The sequence below is a fragment of the Salvelinus alpinus genome, chromosome 27, assembly GCF_045679555.1.
Source record: "Salvelinus alpinus chromosome 27, SLU_Salpinus.1, whole genome shotgun sequence".
NCBI lineage: Eukaryota > Metazoa > Chordata > Actinopteri > Salmoniformes > Salmonidae > Salvelinus > Salvelinus alpinus.
The window spans coordinates 47487142-47500206 of record NC_092112.1 but is presented as its reverse complement, the minus strand read 5'-3'; the positions used below and the strand labels follow the sequence as shown (position 1 = coordinate 47500206).

The following is a 13065-nucleotide window of genomic DNA, read 5'->3' as shown; positions in this document are numbered from 1 at the left end:
ATGAAGCTGCCAGTCGAGGGCTTGTGAGGCGTCTGTTTCTTAGAGTTTCTTACTTCCCAAGAGCCGGGTTGTGACAAAAACTCACACTCATTCTTATGTTTAATAAATGTATCGTATAGTGTGTGTGTGTGGCAGGCTTACAATGATGGCAAAAACAACATTTGAGAGTGCGCTGACCCTGGTGTTAGAGGGGGTACGCAGCTGGAAGTTAAATGTTTGAAGGGGTACGGTACTATAAAAAGTTTGGGAACCACTGCCGTAGAGGTTAAATATTCTGGATGTGTGTTTTGGATCATTGACACCAACAAAGCACCCCCACACCATCATACCTCCTCCTCCATGCTTCATGGTGGGAACCACACATTCACCTACTCTGCATCTAACGAAGGCACGGCGGTTAGAACCAAAAATCTAAAATTTGGACTCATCAGACCATAGGACAGATTTCCACCAGTCTAATGTCCATTGCTCGTGTTTCTTGGCCCAAGCAAGTCTCTTCTTCTTATTGCTGTCCTTTAGTAGTGGTTTCTTTGCAGCAATTCGACCATGATGGCCTGATTCACGCAGTCTCCTCTGAACAGTTGATGTTGTGATGTGTCTGTTACTTGAAGTCTGTGAAGCATTTATTTGGGAAGCAGTCTGAAGTGCAGTTAACTTTAATGAACTTATCCTTTTCAGCAGAGGTAACTCTGGGTCTTCCTTTAATGTGGCGGTTCTCATGAGAGCCAGTTTCATCATAGCGCTTGATGGTTTTTGTAACTTCGCTTGAAGAAACATTCAAAGTTCTTGAAATGTTCCAGGTTGACTGACCTTCATGTCTTAAAGTAATGATGGGCTATCGTTTCTCTTTGCTTTTTGAGCTCTTTTTGCCATAATATGGACTTGACCTTTTACCAAATAGGGCTATCTTCTGTATACCACCCCTACCTTGTCACAACACAACTGATTGGCTCAAACGCATTAAGAAGGAAAGAAATTCCACAAATGAACTTTTAACAAGGCACACCTGTTAATTGAAATGCATTCCAAGTGACTACCTCATGAAGCTGGTTGAGAGAATGCTAAGTGTGCAAAGCTGTCATCAATGCAAAGGGTGACTACTTTGAAGAACTTCAAATATATTTTGATTTGTTTAACAATTTGTTGGTTACTACATGATTCTCCATATGTGTTATTTCAGGGTTTCGATGTCTTCACTATTATTCTACAATGTAGAAAATGAGTAGGTGTGTCCAAACTTTTGACTGGTACTGTATGTTGAAGAGGGTGGGGCTCAAGCTGCATCCCTGTCTCACCCTGAGGAAAGAAATCAGTGTGTTTTTTTGCCAGTTTTAACCACACACTTGTTGTTTTTGTAAATGGATTTTATAATGTTGTATGTTTTCCCCTCAACACTGCTTTCCATCAACTTATATAGCAGACCCTCATGCCAAATTGAGTCATAAGCTTTTTTGAAATCAACAAACTTGGCTTTTGTTTAGTTTGTCTATTTTTATTATTTTTGTAACGGCTTTCTTCCTGGGATGAAGGAGAGGACCAAAACGCAGCGCGGCTAGTGTTCAACATGTTTAATAAAGAATAATAACGTGAACACTACAAGCTACAAAACAATAAATGTGAAAACCGAAAACAGTCCTATCTGGTGCAGAACACAAAGAAAGAAAACAATCACCCACAAACCAAGTGCAAACAGGCTACCTTAATATGGTTCCCAATCAGAGACAATGCAAAACACCTGCCTCTGATTGAGTACCATATTAGGCCAAACAACAAACCCAACATAGAAACACAAAACATAGACTACACCCACCCAGCTCACGTCCTGACTAACTAAACAAAGACTAAACAAAGGAAATAAGGTCAGGAACGTGACAATTTTATTGAACCTTTATTAAACTAGGCAAGTCAGTTAAGAACAAATTCTTATTTAGAATGACGGCCTACCAAAAGGCAAAAGGCCTCTTGCGGAGGCCTATATAAATATAGGACAAATCACATATCACAAGAGAGACACCACAACACTACATAAAGAGAGACCTAAGAAAACAACATAGCAAGGCAGCAACACAACATGGTTGCAGCAAAAAACATGGAATAAACATTATTGGGCACAGACAACAGCACAAAGGGCAAGAAGGTAGAAACAAAAATACATCACACAAAGCAGCCACAACTGTCAGTAAGGGTGTCCACGATTGAGTCGTTGAATGAAGAGATTGAGATATAACTGTCCAGTTTGTATTTGTATTTGTAATTTTTTAGGATCCTCATTAGCTGCCAAAGCACAGCTCTTCTTCCTGGGGTCCAGCAAAATTAAGGCAGTTCATACAATTTTAAAACTTCTTAGGGATAGGCTAGCGGGACACCAGCCGACAACATCCGGTGAAATTGGAGGGCGCGCAATTCAAACATTCATGAACATACAAGTGTCTAATATCATTTAAAAGCTTAAGTTCTTGTTAATAATCTAACCGTGTCATCCGATTTCCAATAGGCTTTATGACGAAAGCATACCATGCGATTGTCTGAGGACGGCACCCCTAATCAACATATTTTTCAACCAGCACAGGATTCACAAAATCACAAATAGCGATTTAAATAAATCACTTACTTTTGAAGATCTTCCTCTGTTTGCAATCCCAAGGGTCCCAGCTACAACATAAATGGTCGTTTTGTTAGATAAAATCCTTCTTTATATCCCAAAAATACCGTTTAGTTGACTCATTCAACATGCAGACAAAGGAGTCCAAAAAGCTACCGCTAAACTTCGTCCAAACAAGTCAAATGACGTTTCTATTTAATCCTCAGGTACTCTAAAATGTAAATAAACTATAATATTTCATACTGAAAGTAGAATGTTTAATAGGAAAGCAGAATTAGTAAGCACGCGCTCTGATACTGATATTGTTCCGTGCGCTTCTCACCAAAACTCCAAATACTTGTTCGTTTTTCAAAAAACAATCCTGAAACCTTGAATAAAGACTGTTGACATCTAGTGAAAGCCATAGGATAGGACCCATCTCTTTTTGCTCTCGGAGTGCACACTTGACGCTCTGGCCGATGATTTGTTTACCTCCGGATAAAATGAAAACAGCTCAGCCAGCTCTGCTGCAACAATTTCATTACGCTTTTTAGAAGACATTTACTGAAACTGGCCATATTCAATGGGTGATGTACCCACGTAACGTAACGTTAGCTAACGAGCCAGCCAGCTAATATTAGCTAGTTACACAAAAATGAACAAAGTGCCAACAATGTCTAACATTAGGCTCTAACTAGAAAAGCAAACAGCTCTGGGAAACAAATAATAACCTCCGCTAGGGAGCCAGCCAGCTAACGTTAGCTAGTTAAACAACAATGAACAACGTTCCAACAATGCCACAGTGCTGGGAGCTAACGAACCAGGTCCAATGTTAGCTAGATAACATAAAGCTTGAACTAGAAAAGTAAACGGCTCTGGGAAACAAATAATAACGTCAGCTAGGGAGCCAGCCAGTTAACGTTAGCTTGCTAGCTAACAGTACACTTTAGCTTGAAATGAAAACACTTTCTGTCAAAATTAGTAACATGTAATATCTGAAAAGGTAGCTAGCTAACGCTAGACTATCTTACCTGTATACATCATTATGCATGATGGACGCGTCTACCGGTCAGGAATGCCATACAACGATTGCCCTTAGTTTGAAGATGTAATCTGGAGACAAGTGTTTTCTCCATCTCTTTAGCTATCATACTCTAATTCCACTGATTTAAAAACGTGATCCTCCAGAAAGTGGAGAGCAACACTCATGCAGCTCCACTACACAATAAAAAAAATTAAAAGCCGTGTTCGACAGGATTACCAACGCAGACTGACGAGCTCAAATAGACAGAAGCCTTGAATATGGCAGACCAATCCGAACTCCTCTCTCGGCATGTCCAGCCCACTCATTATCTCAGCCAATCATGGCTAGTGGGAAGGTTGCTAGCCTTTCTGGGACTTAACCAACAAGTGTCGTAATTTAACCATTTTATTTGTATTTACAGATGGCATACAAGTTTGTTATTAAGTCACATTAAAGTTCACATGTCCCGAGAAGGCATTTCTATATTTTTTACGTTCAAACGGCTCTCCTGTGAAGTAGTGACTTGCGACATACGCCTAGTTTCCTGAATCGGGTCACATTTGCTCATGACTTTGTTGTCACTGCAGAAATGAAGGATTGTGCTGTTAATGATAATGCAGAGTATTTTCTGTTGCTGTTGACGCATATCCCACAGTAGTTATTGGGGTCCAATTTTTCTCCACTTTTGTGGATTGGGGTGATCAGTCCTTGGATCCAAATATTGGGGATGATGCCAGAGCTGAGGATGATGTTGAAAAGTTTCAGCATAGCTACTTGGAATTTGTAGTCTGTATATTTTGTCATTTCATTTAGGATACCATCAAAACCAAATTACTTTTTGGGTTGAATGGTTTGTATTTTGTCATGTACTGTAGTTCATTCAACAAATTGGAGAATCCAGTGTGTTCTGGAAGTCTTTAAATCAAAAAATATATATATTTAAAAAAATGTCACACGCGCCGAATACAACAGGTGCTTAGAGTTAATAGAGTTAATAAAATATTTACTAAATAACTAAAGTAAAAGAATCACAAGGTAATACAATAAATGTACATACCAATAATGAGGCTATATACAGCGGGCGGTACCAAGTCAATGTGTGGGGTTACCGGTTAAATGAGGTTAATTTGCAAAGTGAATATGCATAGATGATAAACAGCGAGTAGCAGCAGTGTAAAAACAAAAGGGGGAGGGGGGAGATTCAATGTAAATAGTCCAGGTGGCCATTTGATTAGTTTAGTTGATCAGCAGTCTTAAGGCTTGGGGGTAGAAGCTGTTAAGGAGCCTTTCGGTCCAAGACTTGGCGCTCCGGTACCACTTGCTGTGCGGTAGCAGAGAGAACAGTCTATGACTTGGGTGACTGGAGTCTTTGACAATTTTTCGAGCCTTCCTCTGACACTGCCTAGTATATACAGTTGAAGTTGGAAGTTTACATACACTTAGGTTGCAGTCATTAAAACTCGTTTTTCAACCACTCCACAAATTTCTTGTTAACAAACTCTAGTTTTGGCAAGTCGGTTAGAACATCTACTTTGTGCATGACACAAGTAATTTTTCCAACAATTGTTTACAGACAAATTATTTCACTTATCATTCACTGTATCACAATTCCAGTGGGTCAGAAGTTTACATACACTAAGTTGACTGTGCCTTTAAACAGCTTGGAAAATTCCAGAAAATGTCATGGCTTTAGAAGCTTCTGATAGGCTAATTGACATCATTTGAGTCAATTAGAGGTGTACCTGTGGATATATTTCAAAGCCTACCTTCAAACTCAGTGCCTCTTTGCTTGACGTCGTGGGAAAATCAAAATAAATAAAAAATTGTAGACCTCCACAAGTCTGGTTCATCCTTGGGAGCAATTTCCAAACGCCTGAAAGTACTACATTCATCTGACTTCAACTGTATATACATATAACCTCAGCAAAAAAAGAAACGTCCCTTTTTCAGGAACCTGTCTTTCATAGATCATTCGTAAAAATCCAAATAACTTCACAGATCTTCATTGTAAAGGTTTTAAACACTGTTTCCCATGCTTGTTCAATGAACCATAAACAATTAATGAACATGCACCTTTGGAACGGCCGTTAAGGCCCTAACAGCTTTCAGACGGTAAGCAATTAAGGTCACAGTTAGGAAAACTTAGGACACTAAAGAGGCCTTTCTACTGACTCTGAAAAACACTTAAAAAAAGACGCCCAGGGCCTCTGCTCAACTTGGTGAACGTGCCTTAGGCATGCCGCAAGGAGGCATGAGGACTGCAGATGTGGCCAGGGCAATAAATTGCAATGTCCGTACTGTGAGATGCCTAAGACAGCGTTACAGGGAGACAGGACGGACAGCTGATCGTCCTTGCATTGGCAGACCACGTGTAACAATACCTGCACAGGATCGGCACATCCGAACATCACACCTGCGGGACATGCACAGGATGGCAACAACAATTGCCCAAGTTACACCAGGAACGCACAATCCCTCCAACAGTGCTCAGACTGTTTGCAATAGGCTGAGAGAGGCTGGACTGAGGGCTTGTAGGCCTGTTGTAAGGCAGGTCCTCACCAGACAGGACTGGCATACGTGCTCGTCACTGATGAGTCGCGGTTTTGTCTCACAAGGGGTGATGCTCGGATTTGCGTTTATCGTCGAAGGAATGAGCGTTACACCGAGGCCTGTAATCTGGAGCAGGATCGATTTGGAGGTGGAGGTTCCTTCATTGTCTGGGGCAGTGTGTCACAGCATCATCGGACTGAGCTTGTTGTCGTTGCAGGCAATCTCAAAGCTATGCGTTACAGGGAAGACATCCTCCTCCCTCATGTGGTACCCTTCCTGCAGGCTCATCCTGACATGACACTCCAGCATGACAATACCACCAGCCATACTGCTCGTTCTGTGCATGATTTCCTGCAAGACAGGAATTTCAGTGTTCTGCCATGACCAGCGAAGAGCCCGGATCTCAATCCCATTGAGCACGTCTATGACCTGTTGGATCGGAGGGTGAGGGCTAGGGCCATTCCCCCCAGAAATGTCTGTGAACTTGCAGGTGCCTTGGTGGAATAGTGTGGTAACATCTCACAGCAAGAACTGGCAAATCTGGTGCAGTCCATGAGGAGGAGATGCACTGCAGTACTTAAGTCAGCTGGTGGCCACACCAGATACTGACTGTTACTTTTGATTTTGACTCCCCCTTTGTTTAGGGACACATTATTCAATTTCTGTTAGTCACATGTCTGTGGAACTTGTTCAATTTATGCCTCAGTTGTTGAATCTTGTTATGTTCATACAAATATTTACACATGTTAAGTTTGCTGAAAATAAACACAGTTGACAGTGAGAGGACGTTTCTTTTTTTGCTGAGTTTATTTTTATTGACCATATTAGATTATAATTTTAATTGCGCACACATTAATGTCAGACATGCACCTACCCCAATGCTCTTTTGCTGGGATGAATGAAGAAGCAGATTTCAGGAGCAGGACAAGACACCCTCCTTTTGACTGATAACTGATATAAAGGCATGTAAGTGACAGGCCTATCTGGCTTATATGATTACGATGGCGATAACAGTTCTTGACAGTGTCATAAAGTGTATTTTCTTAGTCCAAGTAAAGTGACGGGATATGTGTATTTTCTACAAGCTATTTAAAATATGTAAAGAATTCATAACAACACCAACAAAGGATTTAAGAAACAAACTTTTAAACGAAAGGAAACTTCTCGGCAGGGATTTTTGGGAAGGGAATAAATGTGAGTTTTGACACTCTTATGTAGGTGTCATAACCAGCCATAAAATAATGCAATATATGTCACAACAGTTGTAAATATATGGGTCATGACAGTGTTATGACCATATTATGACGGGTAATGACAAGTTTTGTCCGCTGTTATGACATATTATGACAAGGTTATGACTGTGTCATAACGTCTTATGACACTGAGTGTCAAGTAAAGTGTTACCAAGAATGTGGTGCATTTTCACAATTTTCCATCAAGCTTGCTTTACTTGTGATGAATGTGTAATAAAAGTGTGATACTTGATCGTTCTTGATCGTTCCTCCAGGTATTTTTGTTTTTCCTCTAACTTATTCTGTGCCTCTACGGTACAGGGTTTATTGCCATCCATCTGTTCTGCTAGTTCCTCCTTTTCCTTTGTTTGTTCCTCTATCTCTTTTGACTTCAAATGTTTTCGTTTTAAAGATTAGTATTTATTTGCATGACCTCTGAAGGCACATTTGAAAGTCTCCCATGCAACGAAGGGGCTCTGCTGTACCTATGTTATGCATGAAAAAGTCTGTTATATATATTTTTGTCTTGGTTAAGAACAGATTGTTATCCAATAGAATAAAACAAATAAAAAAAATAACTAGAGGTTTGGGTCAAATCCAATTCAACACAACACATCCTGAAACCCACTGTATTTTCAAGAATTGTGGTGGCAGCATCATGTTTTGCATATGCTTGTCACCAGCAGGGACTGGGGAGTTTTTCAGGATCAAAATAAATATCAAAGGAGCAAAGCCCAGGTTAGAGGAAATCCCTGCCTCAGTCTTCTGAAAACCCTGGGATAGAGTTTTATTTCACAGCGGGACAACTACAAAAAATGTAATCCCAAAGACACACCAGAATAGCATGCCAAGAGGTGTTGAGTGTTCCTAAGTGGTCCTGGTCCAGTCTCAGTCCTGACTCAAATGTGCTTAAGGTTTGAATATTGCTCTCCATCAATGATTCTCAACCAAATTTACTGAGCTTGAGCAATTTTGACAAAAAAATTATATATGTTGCCCTAAGAGTTGTGCAATGTTGGTAAAATCTTGTTCAGGATTATTCACAGCTCTTAGGTCTGCCAAAGGTACTTACACCAAGTATTAACTCTGGGGTGTGAAGACATACACAATCAAGATTTTTAAAATTATTATTCATTTGAAAAATGTAAAAGAAATTGTCTTTCCCTTTGAAAATGTGGGGTAGGTTGTGTAGATTGGTATGGAAAAAATCTAAAATAATCCCTTTTAAGATTGAAGGCACCGAAATGTGAAGACTTTCACTATGTAATCCTTCCATAATCACCTTGCTGCTGTAGCTTCATTCACCTCAGTTGATAAACAACAACATTCTACAAACACATCAAATTAGCTGATGCATTACGCGCTAGCTCAGCACCGGGATGGATTAAAAACTCTAGTTTAGTTTCATGTCAAGTCAAACAGCAGTTACCTAGCCATCTATAACCATCTTCCACCTCTGCAGTATTTTGAGAAAAAAGTTGCTCTGTTCACTGCAGCTGCGTCAATGTGCTCTCTCAAAGGCATCCAGCCGGACAAACACCCTTCCTGAGCGATTGCGCATGGTCCTAACCAACTGCATTTGCCTTTTAATTGGGATTGGAAAGACTTTAGTAGCCTAATTTAAATTATTGGTGTTGAGCTAGGGTATGGAGACTTCCATACTCTGCCATACCCAATTGACGCCCCTGAGTTAGAAGACAGGAAGATGCTGAGCGAAAAAAGTTAAAACAACCCAGGTGCGGCAACAGAACACTTACAGAGAAAGATGTGGCAGTCAAACACGAGGCGCACACTTATTTTCTCATTTTATTCATATACTCATCTCGTATAAAATGTACAATCAAATAGACAACTTAACAAAATCAAAATTGACCCACAGTACTGACAAATACAAAGTAGCCAATTACTCCAACATATATAGGCCTATGCAATACTGCTTTGGCATTTCAAATACATTCAATAAAGTGCTCGTTTTTTCATTCTTTGCTCATATAAATACATAATGCCGTATTTTTTTTCTTTACAAAAGCTGTTGTTCACAGCATTTCAGACGGATTGTGTCTTCAGTTGCAATAAAGTGCAGATGCTTGTTAGACATACATTTTGTTTAAAGGATTTAACGGTCAATTGAAAGCCAATTGTCGGTTGTCAACATGCACACATACACACACACATACGTTCACTCAGCACCCCTCTAAACTTCACTGGGTGACCTGGAGTGTGTGGCTACGTTGCTCTGAAAGCCGCCGCAGAAGAGGACGTAGAGCGAGCGCTGGATCTCGGCATTACGGTAGGCGTAGATGATTGGGTTGATCATGGAGTTGTAGGTGGCCGGAAGAAGCGTGGCATACGTGTATACCGACGGGTATTCACGCTCTCCCACCAGGCAGTAGATGGCGAAGGGTAGCCAGCTCGAGCCGAAGGTGCCTAGGATGATGGCGAGCGTGGCCACGCCCTTCTTGGTGGCCACGTAGTGCGATGTGGTGAAGAAGTGCTGTTGCAGAGCGATCTGGTGCGCGTGGTGGCACACGATCTTGCAGATCTTGAAATAGAGGGTCAGCATGATTATGAAGATGATGAAGAAAGAGACCGCCAACAATGTCACATTGCTGCGAGTGAGTGGGTGCACGATGCTACACAAGCTTGGGTCGTCCAGGCAGTTCCAGCCTAGCACAGGCAGCAGGCCCAGGCACAGAGACACGCCCCATGTGCTCACCAGCATCAGGTGCACGTAGTGGAGCGTCTTCTCTGAGAAGTAAGTCAGTGCATTGTATAAAGAGAAATACCGGTCCACTGTTATAGCCAGCAGGCTACTTATGGACGCCGTGAAGGAGGCCACTAGGAACCCAACAGTAATAAGGCTGATAGTCTCTGAGGAGAGAACGTACTGGAACACAAAGTTGAGGATTAATCCCATGCCTGCCAGTAAATCCGCTGTGGCTAGGCTTCCTACGAGCACGAACATGGGGGTGCGCAGGGTGGGTGTATAGAAGATGATAGCCACCACGATGGCGTTCTCGCAGGCGATGACAGTGCCCGACATGCAAAGCATGATGTCCCACGGGTTGATGGGGAAGTCCAGAGGGGCGGTGGAGAGCCCCAGGCTGACATTGCGCTCTGGAAAGTCGGTCTCCATCCACGGGAGAGCCTCTCCAGCCACCACAACCGTCATTGCGGTGTCGTTACACTGGAAAGTCTTGTTCATGTCTGCGCACATGTCTGCTTTCCCCTCCTGAAGAGAGAATGGGATAGAGAGAGATTGTGGTTTAGTTTCACTAAGGGACACCATGGCAACCATGACAGAGAGGGAGAAGCGTTCATCCATGTATACGGGTAAGATAGTCTAGCTAGCTAAATTTGTTGATATTATACGTTTCTAATTTTGTCAAAGTCATTTTCATTGCAAGTTAAAGCGTACTGTTAGCTAGATAGCTGACGTTAACTGTCTGGCTCACTTTACATGTATGATCTGTGTAGTAATATTATTCGTATCTCAGAGCAATTTGCATTGCTATTTATAGCTGGCTAACATTGAACGGTAACCATAGTTGGTTACCTTTAGCTACCAGCAGATTCAGGTAGTAACGTTATGAGTTGGGATTATGGTTCATTGTTTAGCTAGCTAGCTAGCTACACGTCTAAACAAAAGACTCAACTATGCAAGTAACCATTTCACTGTTCCGTTTACACCTTCTGTATCCTGTGCATGTGACAGATAAACTTCGATTTGATTTGCTATAGTGTGTGTTTACCAGAGTGAAGAGGAACATGACCTGCACCACTCTGGTACACTCTGAAATCGGAGTAGATAGCCAGAGGGAATTTACAAATGCATCCTTTGAATTTAGCTAGCTGTTTTAGCTTGCCACCACATCATGTACTGTATATGTTGGATATAATTGAATTGCCAAAGCTAGCTAGTTCATGTTAAATGTTGCTTGCAGTGAGCGTTGGGTTTCTCTGAGAGCAATTTAGCTAGGACTGGCTAAATAGCTAGATTATTTCTAGCTAAAAAGGTAGTTGGTCTGGAGCCTCAACTGCCTATGGACAGACCACAGCCAATGTAAGTTAGTATTTTGTATAATTTAGTTAGCTAGTTCCTGAACATTAATGAACCCCTTGTTCTTCATCTTGTGTGGAATAGTTTCACTGGACTCTCTGTCTCTGCATTATCCACAGGGTAACTGTCAACTTGTGACTCTGAAAATTGACCCTGGAGGTTAAGAAATCTGCATTGTAAGTATCAATTTGATGTTCATGAACATTAACCTGGAATTCTTCATCTTGTGTAGAATTTAATTTGACTCTCTGTCTCTGCATTATCCAGGGTTAACTCAAATAGTCTGTGTAGCTATTTTCTTAGCTATTTATTTGAAATATACACTGAGTGTACAAACATTAGGAACACCTGCTCTTTCCATGACATAGACTGACCAGGTGAATCCAGGTGAAAGCTATGATCCCTTATTGATGTCACCTCTTAAATCCACTTCAACCAGTGTTGATGAAAGGGAGGAGACAGGTTAAAGAAGGATTTTTAAGCCTTGAGACGAATGAGACATGGATTGTGTATGTATGCCATTCAGAGGTTGAATGAGCACGACAAAATATTTAAATGCCTTTGAGCGGGGTAGAGGTGCCAGGCGTACTGGTTTGAGTGTGTCAAGAACAGCAACGCTGCCACGCTTTCATGCTCAACAGTTTTCCATGTATATCAAGAATGGTCCACCACCCAAAGGACATCCAGCCAACTGTGGGAAGCATTGGAGTCAACATTGGGCAGCATCCCTAAGGAAGGCTTTCAACACCGACAAATTGAGGCTGTTCTGTGGGCAAAAGGGGGTGCAAGTCAATATTAGGAAGGTGTTCCTAATGTTTTGTACCCTCAGTGTATATTAGGCTTCTGTATGGGTGGACAGCAAAGTAGGAGCCAACCATGGTGCTGAAACTTGGGCAACTTAATAACTGCAGGGTAAAAACATTAACCCTGATTCATTAAAACCTCACAAGAGACAGATATCTAAAACGGTTATGACAACACGGTAATGTGTCCAAGTTCAGAGACCACAGGAACAGCAGCACTCGAGGAGCTATCCATGGTGCTGAAACTTGAAACTGAATAATAGGCTATGATCGTGGATAAAACTTCAACTTAACTCCCAAAAACGAAACAAACTGATAAACAATATTATCATAAGTCAAATAAGTAGCATACCTTCTATTCACCAAGTTTAAGTTTCCATGTAAAAGGACGATGTGGGCTACCTACCTTCGTTTCACACAGAGCTTTAGGAGAAAACCGTCTTTATAGAAAATCAAAAGCGTTCCTTTCTTCGAAACGGCTCAGCTAAAGCCCTCGTTTTTGTTCTGTTTCCCTCTCATGGGCGAGACACCGAGGGCAGGTGCGACCTGAAGCATTGACGCGCGCGGGGGAGAGTGACTAGAGCTCGATAGCCAGAACGGTAAAGACTAACGTCTGCGAGCGGTGCAGCGTTATTAAACCCAAGTGACGTCAGGCCCATTGTAGAGCGCGAGAGAGAGAGAGCTGCGAAGCCTGCCTCGCGATCATATGCTCAAAGGGAACCTCTATACCTGCCTGGTGTGTTGGTGTGAGGCGATAGATGAGTGAGATTTAATTTGTGGAGAGAGAATAAAGCTATGTATTGACTCATGGTAAG

The 13065-nt window shown here is 41.6% G+C and overlaps 1 protein-coding gene across 1 annotated transcript; it reads right to left on the bottom strand.

Annotated features, from left to right (window-relative positions):
* Positions 1-9175: 9175 nt before the first annotated feature.
* On the bottom strand, positions 9176-12842 carry LOC139556665 (G-protein coupled receptor 6-like). Its single transcript, XM_071370895.1, has 2 exons — positions 12657-12842; positions 9176-10619 (listed from the first exon to the last, which is right to left on the bottom strand). Exon 2 carries the CDS (start codon positions 10602-10604, stop codon positions 9582-9584), a length of 1023 nt encoding a protein of 340 aa, XP_071226996.1. The 5' UTR covers positions 10605-10619; positions 12657-12842; the 3' UTR covers positions 9176-9581.
* Positions 12843-13065: the final 223 nt, after the last annotated feature.